This window comes from Poecilia reticulata, chromosome 17 (assembly GCF_904066995.2).
Source record: "Poecilia reticulata chromosome 17, P_reticulata-male-v2, whole genome shotgun sequence".
NCBI classification, from domain to species: Eukaryota; Metazoa; Chordata; class Actinopteri; order Cyprinodontiformes; family Poeciliidae; genus Poecilia; species Poecilia reticulata.
In genome coordinates, this window is record NC_088846.1 from 4,787,917 (window position 1) to 4,804,792 (window position 16,876).

A 16,876-nucleotide genomic window follows, 5' to 3' on the forward strand; every position below is an offset into this window, starting at 1 on the left:
GTGATGAGAGGAAGTGTGTGTCTGCACACCATAAATATTTCCTCACTTTCACTCCTTTCTTTCACCCTTATGCCCTGTAGGCCTGTTTGAGACGCATCAATAAAACTGACGGATGGCTGTAAAAAAAGTATTTGCCCTCTTAGAGATTTCTCGTGGTTTGACTTTGTTGTCATATTTGGATGCTTTAGATCATCAAACAATACTTAAAGGAGCAGTATTATGTATTTTCCACGACATTTTATAGCAGTCAAGTAACTATGTTGACTTCAGTTGTTATAAAAATGCTCTATATATCAAATATGAAATTTGACTTCAAAATTTAACGCCTTGAAATTGGGTGTCTTTCTCTTTAAGAAACCCCTGCTCTTTCTGAAACTTCGCCTTCAGGAAGTCTTCAAAACATGGCTCCTCTCTTAACCCTTTAATAACATTTTTACCAGCATTGCACTGAGAAGTAGCTCCTATAATGAACTCAACAGATGCTCAGTTCTGCTAATTGTAGCTGGCTAGTCTGAAGGAGCAGATTAGGGCAGTTGCAGGGGAGGGCTGCTCTGTGACGCAGAAGCTTGGAAACTGTAGCGCCAAAGAGGAGCTGCACCTTGAAGGTCCACCCAGGCGTTTTGTCAGATGTTGATGGTGCGTATGGCTATCAACGGAAAGTAGAGGTTGCAAGCTAGCATGGACCACACATCTCAGAAAACAGAGATTTTTCAGGAGAGAGGTGGGATTGTTCTGTCATGTCCGCTGGTGTTGATGATGTTACAGGCCGTCCAGAGACATAGAGAAAGAAATGCAACTCTAACGCACGCCAACAGCAGAAACAGCTTTTCAGTCATGCAAGGTAAATCTTTGCCATGTGAGAGCAAATGTGTTTCCATCCCGTCTTAACCACGTCAACTCTTTTTCGGAAAAGCTGAAAACCACCTGAGACAAAAGTAAAATCTGTTTGAATGTAACCATTTCAAGGCAGACTAATTAAAAAAACTAACTTAAACGTGGATGGTTACTGAAGTTTGAGTCCCAAAACCTCAAGAATATCTTTGTAATACTTACCAGACTGATAGAAATCAGTGACTTTGTTCCCACTTATTGTTAAATTTTTACTGATCAGGTCAAGTATTTTGAGTTTTTAACCTACGTCATGTTGTTAGTAGAGTTCTATTTAAGTGATTTCTTGAGTCTAGAGATTGCGCAGTAAGGACTCAGTAGCTGTGTTTCAGTTACAAATTTAGTTGATATCCCGCTAATGTCAAAAAAATTCAACTTTGCAGTTGCGGTGTTTCCATTAAACACAAAATACATTTAAAACCACATGAACATATTTGTAAGTTGTTTAAAAACATGCCAGGCCATCATCCTCCAACCACTTCCTGTCATCTTCTTGGTCTTTCTTGCCAGTGGTAACATCAAGTTTTTGATAAGGACTCATACGATGGGACAAAAAGGGTTTCCATTGAGGTTAACTTTTTTTTGCAATTTCGATAAGTGCAATTTTAGGGTCAATGGAATCATAGCTACGGTGACTGGTAGAGTTTAGATAAAATAGATAAATATTTTGTATATTTCAAAAGGGGGCAATAACTTTTTCACTCTAAGCCAGGTTGGGTTGGGAGGTTATTTTCCTCATAAGAAATGAAATCAAAATTTCAAAACTTTTCCTATGTCTTTGCTGATGGAGTTTGATCACCTGAACCTTAAGTGAGGGGAAAACACTTCCTCACAGAACTGTAATTGCATTTAAAGCCAAAGCATTCCAGTTTTTTGCTGCCATCAGAGCCTCTTTTTTTTCTCTCCCCTGAACTGACGAGGCAAGCGCACTCGACTGACTGATCTAAATCACAGCAACGCATTAGAGCCAGATCCATTTTAACAAATTCCCTTCTACCTGTCGCATTAACCATAATGACTGGCAGTTAATATTGAGGGGCACGATGTACCTGGACACAGACGGCAGACATGCAGCAAAGCTTTTAATAAGATTTGCTTTTGAATGCTTCATCATGCTTTGACATGCTTTGTGTGGCTACTTGTCAGCCGTGGATGCAAGAAGTCGCCTCGCTGTGAGTGTGCGGGAGTTTATATGGGCTGCATGATGAATAGCTAGTGTCAGGTGTTACCATGGGGATGATTACTTGAAAGCAGCCAAGGCAGTATAAGCATTTGGGATTTCTAGCCAAGCCATCAAATGCTTGGCAGGCCATTTATTTTGAATATACAGGTAGTTTCGGGCGATGAGAATCAGCCTTTGTAAGCGTGTGTATGTGTGTGTGTGTGTGTGTGGGTGTGTGAGTCGGTGCAACATAGACAAAAGAAAATCACAGCGAATTTCTGTCAAACAGCCATTTCACATTTAATTACAAAGCAGCGGTGACACACATCGGCGTCGCCATCAGCTTCCGTAGAACTCCGGTAAAAAGGACCAGACAGATCTTGGCTCCAACGGCGAGGAAGCTTTTTATTGTTTTGTTTTCCGTGTCTATCCTCATTTTCTCGTCGAACGCGTAGAAGGAGGGGTCCCCCCCGCCGAAGCGGAGCCAGTCGGCCTTCTCGGTCACGGCCTTGTTGCCGATGCATCCCACAGGCCATAACAAAAGCGCTGCCAAAAGCAACCTCTCCGAACTTTGACTGGCAGCTCGGTGGAGCGATGTGCGCCGATGCTCGCTCTGCGGAGATTTTTCGTTAAGATAGGAGTTTTCCACGTAGGATCCGCCGATCCCTTTGGTCTTTTTGCCTTTTCTTTTCTTCACCAATTTGGGACATCTGCTTTAAAACCACAGCACACCCCCGCAAGGTTTACTGAAAAGTCTTTCTCTTCCTGCCTCTCTCCAACCGTGCCCTTTCCCCCCCTCCATTGGGGAGGATTTGCGATTCAAACCGGGTTGAGGGACCTAAACCCCTCTATCTCATCGGCAAACATACAAACGCATAATCTGCTCTTTCTTTCCGCTCCATTCTCATGCATGCTAATGATCTCTGTTGGCCCCTCTTTTCACACAGCGCCAGAGCTTTGAAACCCACCCTGGCAGTCAGATGTGGTCTTTCACAAGCCGCATCACGCTACATTTTCATCCATTCTAGTGTACAAAGGACAGTGTTCCCTCTGATGTTTCACCTCCTGGCAGATCGGCGGTGTCGTCACGGCCTCCTCGTCAAACATGAACAACGCAGCTGTGAAATCTCCCAGCTTCACCTTGTCAGAGCCCGACTATTATCAGAAGGACGCTCTGGGAAAATCGAGGTGGCAACTAAAGTGTCCTGTCACTGCATGGAAACTAAAAACAGCCAGACTGTGTTGAATGAGGCTAGCGAAGCCTCTAAAGCTCGGTATATACCACGGCAGATACATCTGTGTCATCCAAACAAAGAAAACACTGTGGAGTGCTGAAGTGTTTATGAGATTGATTAGAGAGAACCTCAGTTTCAAGATAGGATAGTTTTTTTGTTTTTTTTTTTACATTCTACATCTTCCTCACAATAAATTTTTAGAGAATTGTATGCGTTTGTCCATAGAAGGGCGTCTGAAGCTGCGTTGCCATTAACCATAGAATTGTACAAATTTAAACTACAAAAATATTTCAAAACTGGCGCATTTAAAGAAATGCGGCAGTTTCGATAAAACTCGTGTTTTTTGATAAAGGCTGTATCCACATTATCATAATCAATGTATTTTGCAAAACTGCAATGGAAACACATTTTTTGCACGTGATCAACAACCAAGATGCCTCTACTGGTGGAAATGCTGAAGAAGACAACAGGAAGCAGTAGGGGGATGATGGTTTCTTTTTGTTTTGTTTTTTTTGGACAGTGTGCAGGTGGCTCTCACATCTTTGCACACTTCATAAAATGTTGTGTCATTCTAACATGTTGAACCCATTGCTTCTGTAAAATCACTCAGTACAATTTCACCAAAATGCCGCAGACATAGAGAAGACAGTTTGGCACCGATGTCTCCTCTGATTGGCTGTAGATGATAAGCATTAGCGCCATGACTGAATTGTGATTCTAATCTCATGTAACCATTTACCTCTGTTGCTGCAATGATTTGTAATGACTTATTGCATAAACAAGCTTATTCACATGCAATTTTAGCTTAATTTCTTATTTAATGGAAACATCAACATTTTGATTGTTTGTCTTGCATTAGTGATGTATTAGCAAAGATTTGCGCACATTTGTACCGGAAATGCAGCTAATGTGAAGTAAAAGAAAAAGAATGCATGATTTTAGTATGCATTCTTAATAGTCTTTAATCATCACATCATCATTCCTCTAACCCTTTGCACTGAAAAGTAGCTCGTACAATGAGCTTAGTTCCACCAGGTGTTGCTAATTGCTGCTGGCTAGTCTGAAGGAGCTGAATGGGAGAGGGCTGCTCCGTAATGTAGAAGCTCAGAAGCTTGGAAACCGTTACATACTGCAGCTTCAAGTTTGAGAATTTTTGGCAAGACATCAAAGATATTGTTTACTACCATCTGATTGATCTAGAACTGTTTTGCAAACGTTTGTAAGCATTTTTAGTCTCTGGGTATGGATTTAGTCAATAATTCTACAAGACATTGACTGAAGAGTGGAGAATATAAACTAATTCTGCACTTTAGATTTTATCCTTAAAAAAAAACGGGTTAAATCCCAACACAATACATTAAAGGTTTAAGGATGTGATGTGATAAAACATGACAGAGTTTACGTATAGAGGGAGTGTGAATACTTTTGGAAGCTGCCGTTACCAGGACGACGGCTGACGTTGCTGTTCTGCTGTCGGAGCTCATGCTGACAGAACAAGCTCTGGTCCGATAAGACTTGTCCAATTTTTGTGTGTGGATTTAGGCCAGCGCTGGATCATGTGTGGTGACCTAAAAAGGGCAAAGATAAAGGCTTGGCCCGACTCCGTGCGTCGTGTGATGCCAGGTTAGCGTGCCAGTTCTGGCCTGTCGCTGAGCCCGCACTTCCTTTGGCCTGCTTGACCCAGACACAAGCGTCACGGCTACCTTGACGAGTGAGACTCTATGTTGCCACTAATTAAATTTTTTAAATAGCTTTCTAGAGAAACCTGAGGGTTATTTATAATGTGATTCACATTTGATGCGCTCTTCATTGCGAGAAAAGGAGGGGAGGGGGAAGAGAGACATGCTTTAGCAACGTTTTGCTGCCATCCTCTTCCACTTTTTGCTGAGCTTGCTCTTTTCCTCCTGTCTGAAGCCAGTGAACCATAGAACCCAACGAACCCAGAGACAGCTACTGTCAGGATTTTCTTCATTCCCGACTCCGGCTGTGAGACTGTAAACTCGACCACTTGTGTCATCCAATTCAGCCGTTCGCCTCCTTCCCTTTGACTGTTTTTGTGAATGTGGGTTTTTAAAAGTCACGCAGAAATACTAGTCCTTGCATTTCCACTCCTACGGTGAGTTGAGGTAATTCTTTATTATCAGGATGTTGAATGAAATTCTCTGAAAGCCTTCCAGCTGACTCAAATCGCAGCAGCTAGAGTTCCTGTGAGAGTAAAGAGATCATATTTTGATTTTAGCTTCTCTTCACTGTCCTGCCCCCTGTAGATTTATGTTTTCTTTCTCTCATGAAAAGCTCCACATGGCCACTCTCTCTTTTATATTATAGAACTGAATGTTCTTTAAGTTCCGTGTTGCTCTCAAACTGTAGATTTACTCCTGGTTCCCCAAGTACAGCGGCACCTTAAAACTCCACCTCCTCTTATGAAATGCATATTATTGTTTATTTTTCTTCCATCATCGATACTGCGGCTCTTTTTTTTCTTTTTTCGTCATGTTAAAAAAGTGAGACTTGGATAACTTTTTTTGGATATAACTTTTCCACACACGTGACATAGAATATGATAACCAGATTCATTGTAATTGTCCAGTTGAATTTTAACGGAGCCAGTCAGCGGGAAGAAGGATGAGTCGTGAACAATGATGTGGATCTTCTGGATTGTCTTCGTATTTAAGGTTTGGAAATGGCAGTGAAGGAAGTGAATGAAGCCATTCAGTCCAAATATTGAGCAATTAAAGTCAGAGTGAGAGGAATGTTTAAGACATTTTGTTACCGTGACCTTGTCCGCCATGTTTACGGCGCACACAGTTTCCGGTAAACAGTGTCAAGGTGTGAATGTGTAAGCGAACTCTGATGTGGACCAAAAAAGCAAACTCTGGTCCACCTGCAAACCAATGCCTCGGTTTGGTTGAAGTGAACTTTGGTGCAGTTTAAATGCACCAGAGACTGCTCCAAGTGGACAGCAGTGCAGTGCATTCTGGGAAAATATAACCAGAACAAATGTCTAGCCCTAGCAGAAGAACTGTCTTGTGGTCTTTTTCCAAAAACAAACACATCCTACGATCTCTAAAATCTGACGCCACTCCATTTTTGTCTTTGTGAAGAAGGAAGTCGCGCTCAGTGTCTTCTTCAATGGTTTTCATTTCGTTTTCCTCAGCGGTTCTTGTTGCAGCATTACCACAGGCGATAGGGAGACCTGGTTTCTCAAGTGCTTTGGTTCGTTTGGCACAGTGTGACGTGAAAGTGAACAGCAGCAGCTGAAAATGTCGCAAATCAAACCGAGTCAATCGGACTTTTCAGGCGTGCTTCCTGAGCCAAGCAGAAGTCTGCACGAGAGTAAATACTTTCTCACAAAACATAATAACTTTCCAACATAACAAGCACGATCTGAAAAATACTAGCTGACATGCTAGTCCAAGCCTTTCACCTCTTTGTATACCTTTGCCTCTTAATTCTCCCCTCCCGTCCTCCTTTTGCCTGACCTCATTCGCTGCTCTGTCCTCTGCTGATTCTCCCCTCCTGTTTTGGCTGTGGCCTCCAGATCAGCAGCCCTGGCTCAGCAGCAGCCGCAGCAGCAGCATCAGAGCTGCTGATGATAGGCAGGGGAGGGGAACGGTGGCTTTAGCAGATTTTCTGCCGCACAGTTTTCCGCCCTTCAGAGCCGACAGGGCGCTGACACCGGTTAGTCAATGGCAGTAGCTGCTCAGGCTACTTTAATGGATCCCACTCGCAGCTCCAGCTGCAGGCTGACAGAGCTGGAGAAGCACACACACACACACACACACACACACACACACACACACACACACGCACACAAAAAAAGCCACTGTTATGCTAATCACTCGTCCCCCAGGCTTTTTATGACAACAGTGCTGAAAGGTAAAGGCAAAATTGGAAAACATTATTTACCATCACAGGAGTGTGTGCGGAAGGCATGTGTGCAAAGAGAGCAGGGACTCTGGCGTTGCAGGCCCTTTTAATTAAATGTGAAGAAATCATTTCATGACAAAAAAAGAAAAATAAATGCTGCCTTTTCCACCGCTCCACATTTCTTTATTTTTTCTTCTATAGATGTGAAAGCTCCAGTAAAGATTATAGCTGCACGCAGCGCCAGCTGTTTGGCTAAAAATGTTCCCACGTTATAGTTAGAGCGGGTTGAGAGGGAGTAACGGATTATCATTAACGAGATTACTGTAATCTGGTTACAAGAAATGCTTGGTATAATCTATTAGGATTCAAAGAAGGAAGTTTTTTTTGTTTTTTTTTTACAGAGTCTGATTTTCATGTTAAATAACATTTTGATGGAGGCAGATTGAGAAATTCTACATTTATTACAGGTCGGTAGGGGTTAATTACTATGTGCCAGGGGTTTAACAAGATCCCACACCTGGAGATGTCTCCATATTAAAATGGCAGAATATTTCCTCTTGAAGTAAAGTCACAATCTGCTGTCAGGTTCTGGTTTTGTCTGGTGAAGTAAGAGTGAACTAGAATAATTGGACTCTGATTCGAAGGTGTATGTTTTAAGGTCCCACTATAGCTGCATTTATATTGACTATATAATTGCACAACTTCCATCCATCCATCCATCCATCCATTTTCTGACACCCTTGTCTCTCAGTGGGATCGGGAGGGTTGCTGGTGCCCATCTCCAGCTGGCGTTCCGGGCGAGAGGCGGGGTACATCCTGGACAGGTCGCCAGTCTGTCGCAGGGCAACACAGAGACACACAGGACAAACAACCATGCACACACACACACTCACACCTAGGGGCAATTTGGAGAGGCCAATTAACCTGACAGTCATGTTTTTGGACTTTGGGAGGAAACCGGAGAACCCGGAGAAAACCCACGCATGCACAGGGAGAACATGCAAACTCCATGCAGAAAGACCGGGGCCAGGAATTTAACCCAGAACCTTCTTGCTGCAAGGTAGCAGCTCTACCAACTGCGCCACTGTGCAGCCCCGAAATGGAAACAGGGCAGCTTGAAAACCTTAATAAAAAGGTTTGGCACCAAGATAAGATGGTTTTTTTTAGCTGTATTGACATTGGTTTATTTAGCAAAACTGCAACAGAAATACTTTTTTCACGTCACACGAAAGCATTAACAACTGGATGTCGCTACTGGCACAAACCCCAAAGAAGACGACAAGAAGATGTGGCATTTTTTTAAGTAACGTATCTTGCGAAAAAACTTATTCACGTGATTTAGTTGCGTTTCTTATTTAATGGAAACACCGCAACTGTGAAACAGTTTTTTCGACATTAGCTGGATATAGACAGTTTTGATCACATTTGTCATGGAAACTCAGCTGATGTTTGAAGCTCTTAATAAAAAAGAAAAAGAAAAAAGAAATCAAGTAGTTCTTGAGTTGACTTTTTGTCAAAATGGCTGCCAAAACATGCTTGCGAAAGTCCTAAAGAGACCGCCACTATTTTTACATCAAATATCAGGAAGCATTTTGAGCTAAAAAGAGACAGAAGATACATGCTAACCTAATATATTATTCTTAGTACAGATCTACTGAACATTGTTGGAAAGCTGCCTATTGTGAGTTCAGGCAAATTCATTCATCTGATAGTGACTGAAGTTTAAACCTTTGAGTCATGTGTACTTTGTGACTTTATGCACCTTAATAACCAAAATATATGATTTGTATTTATAAATACAAATTTACTTGCTTAGCCAAGTCCCTGGTACCTAAAACTTAACAGAAAAAAAACCCACACTGAAAATATGTTTTATAATTTTAGAATATGACACACAGGACTAAGCGTTACAAGAGTCAAATATTGATCTAAATTATATTTATATTTAATGTTTAACAATGCGTTTTTTATTATTTTAGTTTTCTTAGTTATTAGCTGAATGAAAATGTGGAGAACATTGTGACCTGCCCTACATTCCCAGTTTGTAGTGAGGAACAGAGTTGGTGAAAATGCTGTTTAGTTATCATATCCTCCTCATTTTGATGGAGATTTTTAGGTGCAATATGTTCTGCTTCTGTCTGTTACCATGCCAGCTCTCTATTGACTATTTAGTTCAGGTGGTCCTGCTCTCCTGTGCTTCTCTGATTGCTTCCTCTGTGTTTTCAGTTCATGTTTCCTCTGATGCCTTTAGGGTTTTGTCCCTCCTCCCCCCAAATATGAGACTATTCTCCATTTAGGACAATGTATCTAATTATCTCAAATTCAAAATCTACATCAAACAGCTCAAACCTGACCTACACTCAAGAGATTCTTTCACGTTTCTTCATCATTTTGAGATTTTCCATATGTGAACACACAAAAAAAAAACCTCAACAATTTCAAAGCGTTTCTGTCTTTAGTATTAGAATGAGCTTAAAACCTGAACATTCTGGTCTTATTGCTTCTCTGTGAAAAAATGAGATTGTACTAGTTCTTTCCAAAAAATATTTCAAAATTCCTGTCATTTTCCACATGAGCCCAATGTCCTGCACTAAGCTAACTGGTATGAATTGCTGATAATGTTTGGTAAAAGCGATGAAGAAGCTACCATGATATTACACAGATAATGCTTTCAGAATCTATTTAAGTGGAAAAGAAGAAAGAATGGCAGAGAAGACTAACAGTTTGTAAGCACCGAATGTCACCGCTGGCTAATTGTTAGCTTCTAATGAAGCTAAATTAGCATGTGCTTCAAAGCTTCACCTTAAATTGTAAATGAGCCTGTAGCTGTGTAGCATTTATCAAGTGCAAAGCACCTCAAGGCACTTCACACTTTGACGCTTCAGTCATTCGCACATTCACATGCTGTCAGTGGCAAGCTACTTACTTATCTTAGCGCTGACTTGACATTTGACCTTTACATTTACATTTATAGTAAAACATTGCTGAATTCATGTCATATTCCTGCGAACAGAGTAAAGTGAATTATCTTTTGAAATGGAAGCCTACTCAGGCCACTGAAGAGCTGACTAGTCAGCAGCACTCGGTTAGAAAAGCATTGTAGAAGCCTTCACCTCTTCTAAATCATTTTGGAAACATTTTGGTGACCCCGTTGGGGGGGGAAGAAAAACAGGTGACAGAATTACAGGTAAGGCTGTTTGTAAGCACCGTTAAGCATTAGCTGCTATTAGTAGTTAAGGTATCAGTGATGTTAGCTTGCTAGCAGCCTGCTGATGATGCTAAATGGAGCATTTATTTCAAAGCTCTTAGCACTGCCTCAGAAGTAGTTATTATATTTACTCTCTGAGGACAAACACCAGAGTTTCTTAGTTTTCCAGAAAGTCTAATAAAAATCTCACCATATTCCATAAACACAATATTGTTCTGTCTTCTCTTGCTGACTCCATTAATCTCACAGCCCTACTTTTTGACATGGTTAAATAATTCATCTTTACATAAATGGATTAAATCATCTCTTTGTTTAATTAATATTCTTTTTTAAAATGCAGATTATTGAAAGTGATGTCACGGTTGAGTCACATTGTGAATGTCTTTCTTCCTGCGGCTCATTACAAACACGACTTTTCTGATTCACAGCCCGAGACGCTTAACCGATGATGTAAAGGTAACGTTTTAGTAAAAAGTTTAGAAATGCAGTCGGACCGTTTCAGGTTTCTCTCGACTGTCAGACATAATCAGTGCAGCTGTAGCTGTTTAGCTCACTCCCTCTCCATCCTTTGCTTCCCTTCTGGATATTTCAGAATATTCAATTAAAACGGAAAACTATATTGCATGAAAAACTTCTGAAAGGGCTTTGATTTCCGCTTGTGCTCTCGGTGCAGGCGCAGAAATTCCTTCCAACGCAGAGCAACTGTAGCAGGTCGTTAAAGAGCCCGAGACTTCAGTGTCTCTCCTCACAGTTTAGGCTTAGTGCTGCCTGCCTTCCCTGTAAAGAGGGTAGTTTTCCATTGATGAGCCCGCACAAGCAGCCTCAGCACCAGCACCAGCAGCAAATCACTACTCTGTTAAAAGGCCCTGATGCGTAGCAAAACTCTCCTGCCAAGCCCGCCTCGCTCCAAATCTGCCTGCTCTCGCCCCGCCCTGCCTCCCTCTGTAATTGGAGGCATTAAACTTGCTTTGGACAGGATGGCAAATGAGCCCATTGAGTCCGGGAGAGAAGTGACGAGTGCGTTCAGTTTAAATCTGAAAGATCGCCTCCAATCCAGCAGATTTGCGCGCGCTTCTCTCCCTCCTGCCGAAGTCCAAGTCTGGTCCGGTTTAGAGGCAGCGCTGCGGCTAATCTGGCAGTAATCGTCGGGGTCGGCGCAGTGACGTCTGGATCTGCCTCGAAGCCCAGCGACCGGCGGCAAACGAATAACAACGCTTGGCGCTGGGGATGCTTTCTCGACTTTCCCACTCTGCCAAGCTCGCTCATTAAAACCTCTGTGAGAACGCGTCGCAGCTGATTTCTCCCCACTAATGGCCTGTAATACAGTGGTGAGAGATTTTCCTTCAGGTTTGCTGCCATTTTGCATCATCTTCAAAGATGCAGCAGTGGAAGGGGGGGGGAAGCTTCTGTGAGATGGAGGTGCTGTGAATGTTGTCTCTCGGTGAGCAGCTGTAAACGCTTCAGATATTTAATGGTAAACAGGATGCAAATTCTCACTTCCTGACATTGTGTCTGGTCTCATAGGAAACGGTAAACACAAACAAAGACATTGGTGATTAAAAAGCCGGGCCGCTCCTGTTAATTTCCAAGCTTGAGGATTTCTCAGTAGACGGAGCAGATGCGCCATCACAGAGCATTTATCTGCTCTGCTAGCAGCAGGTAGCGCCGACACGTATGATAAATGCCAGCGGCCTGGCTGTTGACCCGGCCGCCGTCGCATCCTGTGAGAGCGTCGCTGATGATTAGAGAACCAACCTGAGCGTGACCCCCGGCGCTCGCTCCTCTCGGCGGCTGAACACGCAGCCGCCGCGGGAACCCAAAGACGGAGAGAGTTAGGGATCAGCAGCTGCGTTTCCATTTACCAGAGAATTTCATAAAGTATGAATATACATTTGCTTAATAGACATTAATTTTGGAAAAAAAAAGTTGAGATTCGCACATGTTGAGTCCGTAGCTCTTCTTTAAAATCGCAAATCACAGATGACAATTTCCCAAAGTACAAGCGGCTTCTCGCTCTCACGCCTAAATAAGACGCAGACGTCTCCTCTGATTGGCTGATAGATTAGCGCCAGTGTCATGGCTTAAACTTTACCTTAAAATTGCACAAATTGAAATCGCGAAAATAAATTAGCTTAATAGAAACATGCCATTTTTTGATAAAAAAGCTTTTGTGCGAGGATGAGGTGGTTTTTCAGCTGTAGTGAACTTAATGTATTTCACAAATCTGCAACGGAAACACTTTTTTTTCCGCATCACACGAGTCGCGTGACGAACAGCCGGATGTTACTACTGGCGGAAACGACAAAGACGACGACAGGAAGTGGTAGGAAGAAGATGGTTTGTGTTTGTTTTCTTGTAGAGCTCACAGTATCGCGCCGCTCATAAAAAGTTGTCATTTGAACATGTTGAATCCAGAGCTCTTCTGTAAAATCAAAAGTGACCCCAAAAAGCCACACATTTGCTATGGAAACGCAGCTCATGTTTCCATTACAAATGTGCACAAATCTACAAAACACGGATGGAGCAGAACCATTGAATGCCACTGGCTTTGGATGGCAGATTTTTAAAAATTAAAGGATTGTTGTTTTATGTTTTACAACAGAGTCACAGAGATATGTGTGGAGAACGACAGGTACATAAAGGTAAGATCATGCACAAATTTTAACCAGAAAAGAGAGGTTAGCCAAAGAAAACATTAAAATGAGGAAAAAAAACCTGAACATATATTAAATATTCTATTTTTCTTGAGTGATATTGCTGAATTGATTAAAGCATAATGAATACCTTTAATTAGTTATAATCAAAGTTTAAAACATGAGCTTCGATGTTGGATTTTGGATTCGTACGTCCGATCGTGTGGGAGTCTGCTCCTCGACACCCGAGAGCCCCAGGAGCCTCTCAGTGGCCAAGCCTGCTCAGTCAATACAGACACAGGGTGACGGCGCCGCTCAGCCGGACGGCTTCGCTTCGTGTCCTGCTCGGCAGATTAAAGCCAAACAACACCGACGCTTGGTGAAAGGCCAGATTAACTTTGCCTCCTTGAAGCCTCTCCAGCAGCAGTGGAGACCGAAATCCCCACAACAGTCCTGCGGTCTCGCTAATTGGCGAGCAACGCCGGTCCGGGCTTTGATTAATCTTAAATCTTAATGAGTTCACTCAGAGCTGCTGTGATATTCCGACTGAGGAGGTAAAACACACTCGCGATCCCCTTCGTTTCATCCCCACGGTTGCATCAGAGGAGACCTGGAACTTTCGGCCTAGTGAACCCGCCTAGGAATCAAAGAGAATACCAGAGATGTGTTTAATAATTTATTTGCATATGATTATCGTAAAAATACTGAAAGAGAAATGCTTATTTTTGTTCTAGTTTTCTCACATTTTCTTTTTTTTTTATTATTTTTTTTTACAATCTAGTACACCTTTAACTGCACATGAAAACTCTGCCCCAACAGACACGTTTTCTTCTTTCACGGCGAGATTCTCTTTAGTTTCAGATACGGACAGACTAAGGATGTCCCGATCCGATCCCAGGTATTGGTTTGGGCTTTTTAAAAAAATTGCTATTGGCATTTCAGGCCTTCTGTCTGTGATTTTTAGCTCTAGCTAGCTGTGCAGTTGTTCTTTTGTAAACATATTTCCTCCATGGAAAGCGCCACACGTGTCACAAATCTACACTTCCTGAATGTCTTAGTATTTTTTATTTGTTTTACCCCAACTAATGAAGTTCACAGTGATAGAGACTGTATTGGCTGCTGCAGCTCCTGGTCTATCAGTCATATTTTGTTAGTCATGTGACTTAGATGTGCCCAACTGTCCCAAAAGCAGGAAAATGACTTCAAGTTTTATCTGCAACCAGTTAACTAGAAATGCAATAAAATATCACTCAGAGCTGCTGTGATATTTCGACTGAAGAGGTAAAACACACTCGCCAAATAATTAACAAAACCTTTTTTTTTTTTTTGATAAACCAGAGCAAGCATGCTAACGCTAAGCTAGTAGGCTAGTAAGTAACTTTGTTTCGAGTCAGATCATAGAAAAAATGAAGCTGCACAGGTTTCCACTAGGCAGGATCTGATGACATTTTCAATTTGATAAACTTCAGGATAAAAAGCAGTTTAACTTTATGAAGTCTAAAAATCAATGCAGAAATGTACAATGGCCTTATTCAAAGCGGCTACTTCTGTTGGAATAATGTAACATTTACATTACAGTTACAACGTTAGCTATAGCATTTATTATTTTAATTTCAGTATATATCGACCTCATGCAAAAATGTATTAAAATTCACTAAATTTAGGTCTAGTCCACATGTTGCCAGATATCTGGGGAAAAAAAGTAAATTTTTGTTTTAGCCTTTCAACCACACAAAAACTCAGTTTTATTTAATAAAACTCTGATCAAAGTGCAGATTTGAGAAAACTGTGTGTTTGCATGTGTGTACAAAGGAAAACAGACTTAAGGTCTCGCAAATTAGTCTGGGACAAATAATGTGCCAATATATCCGCTTTGTCAAGATTCCCAATCGACGTCGTCTTGTGTTTAATTAACTTTATATTCTAACACGTTGTTTAAAAGTAGTTAAACCTTTTTATCTGTCGACACAAATGAGCCTCTTGGTGCCATGTTTAATTCCTGACAGGAAGTTGTGTGTTTTGAAGCAATCTGATTGACTGGCATAGGTTTTAGCTTTGTGCTACACTGCCCCCTATGGGTTTGGCATGTTTACAAAAATACTCAAGGGAGGATTTGTGTGGGTTCGTGTGGATGAAAACTTTTCTGAAAACGATCCTGAGTGCAAAACTTAATAAAACAATATGAGGAATCGTTCAGTTGAGGCGTTTTCCGCAACGGTTTTCTCGGATCGGTTTCGGGACATCCCTGGTAATGACCGTCAAATTCCCTCATCCGTTGCTTTATGAAAACATAACAAGCAGATAAGTGAGGGCCCTGCAAAAGGCCAAAGTCAGGTCGGATAGCTGTAACTGCTCAGTGGTTTGGTCTAATACAAACATGGTGTTATATACAGGCAGTTGGTTTAGATAGAAACTGCACTGACAGCTGGCGCTCCGAGGAAAACACTGATTAGGAAGAAACAAAACAATGGCGGATTTGTTCTGCAGTTTTTCTTCCTACCTCTGAGTCAGTTTTAAGTTCCTGCTAAGCTGCGATTTTTTTTTTTTCTGAATAAAATCTGCAGCTCTGCTTGGGGCAGGAAGAAGCCCAACATCGATCCTGACACAGTCTGCTCAGTGATTATAAAGATAATTAGCCTGTCTGAGTCAAATGTCTCCTTAATTCACTCATTCACGTCTGTCTGGTTTCTTTCAATGTGGGAAGAAAACAAAAAAAAAAAAACAAGCTTTGTAATAAAAAAGTTAAGCCCAAGTAAAAAAAAAAAAATAGCAGTATCAGGTAATAACTTAGCATTCAAAACAATGCGTTTTATGAGTCAAGGGAGGTTAAGAAAACGCGGACGTTAAAGCCCGAAACAGCAAGATGCCACCGAAGCAACAGCGAATGTGGAACTTGGTAAGTACGTTTCTCATGACGGAGTTTCCACTTTGGCATGCACATGACGTGTCCCGCACAGTGTCAGCTACGTCTCGCCTCCAACGCAGAGAGACGCGGGGGGTTCAGGAGAGGGTGAAGACTCGGATGCTTTGTACAGGTTCGTAAAACACGGATCTCCCAGTACATTTCTGTGGAAGACGGTATTTAAGAGGAAGAGGATGAAAAGTTCCTTTTTTTTTTTTTCTCATCGCCAAAAATAACTTTAAGGAACCTATTTGGTTGGGTTTAAACAAACTACAAAAGAAAAAAACAAACGGTTGAGCAGATTGATACAGAGGTCAAGCTGTGTTGAAGGTTGGGTTTGCTTCATCTTGGCACTGTTGCGTCATTTAGACGTTTGTTTGTGAGCTCGCCTTTCCTCGGTGAGACGGCAAGAAGGAAATGCTGATTCCCAACCAGCGGAAAGAAACAGGAAAAAAAAAACACATGCAGGCATGCAAACACAACCTGAGAGGGTCCATTAAGAAGTTTGGCTTCATGTCAACAGTCACAAATCCACAAGTGTCAAGTAATGAACACACACACCGCAATGGGAAATTGTCTTTATACAGACGTTAAGTCTCCAGTGGGAAGGAAGTCTTCGAACCGGTCCGCTTTCATTGCCTTCATATTTTATTCCCCGCCCTCTTTTTTTTTTGTGTATTTTTAGACTTTGTACATCAGATTCTCCTCGTCAGAGTTCATAGGTAGTTTTTTTTTTTTTTCTTTAATCTCCTTCTGTATGCGTTGCAGCAGTTCACACTCTGATGGGAAGAGTCTGGCTCATCTGTTGCCGGATGATTTCCTGACTGTCTTCCGGACTCTTCCTGTTGTGTCCCGGCAGTGTTCCTCCCAGCCGCAGCAGATCCCTGCCAAGACAAACGACACACAGGTCAGCATCGAGTTCGCAGACGCCAAAGCTGCCGCGAGTCTGAGTCTTTCTGTTGAAGCCGGATTAAAGTC

At 41.9% G+C, this 16,876-nt stretch overlaps 1 protein-coding gene across 2 annotated transcripts in view; it reads right to left on the reverse strand.

Moving 5' to 3' along the window:
- Nucleotides 1-13,659: 13,659 nt before the first annotated feature.
- Nucleotides 13,660-16,876, reverse strand: part of ephb3a (eph receptor B3a) — a 67,285-nt gene continuing 64,068 nt past the window's right edge. For both annotated transcript variants that reach the window (XM_008433273.3, XM_081598016.1), the window contains exon 15: nt 13,660-16,782. In XM_008433273.3, coding sequence (XP_008431495.1) covers nt 16,671-16,782 — 112 coding nt within the window. In that variant the 3' untranslated portion in view covers nt 13,660-16,670. The remainder of the gene's footprint in view (nt 16,783-16,876) is intronic.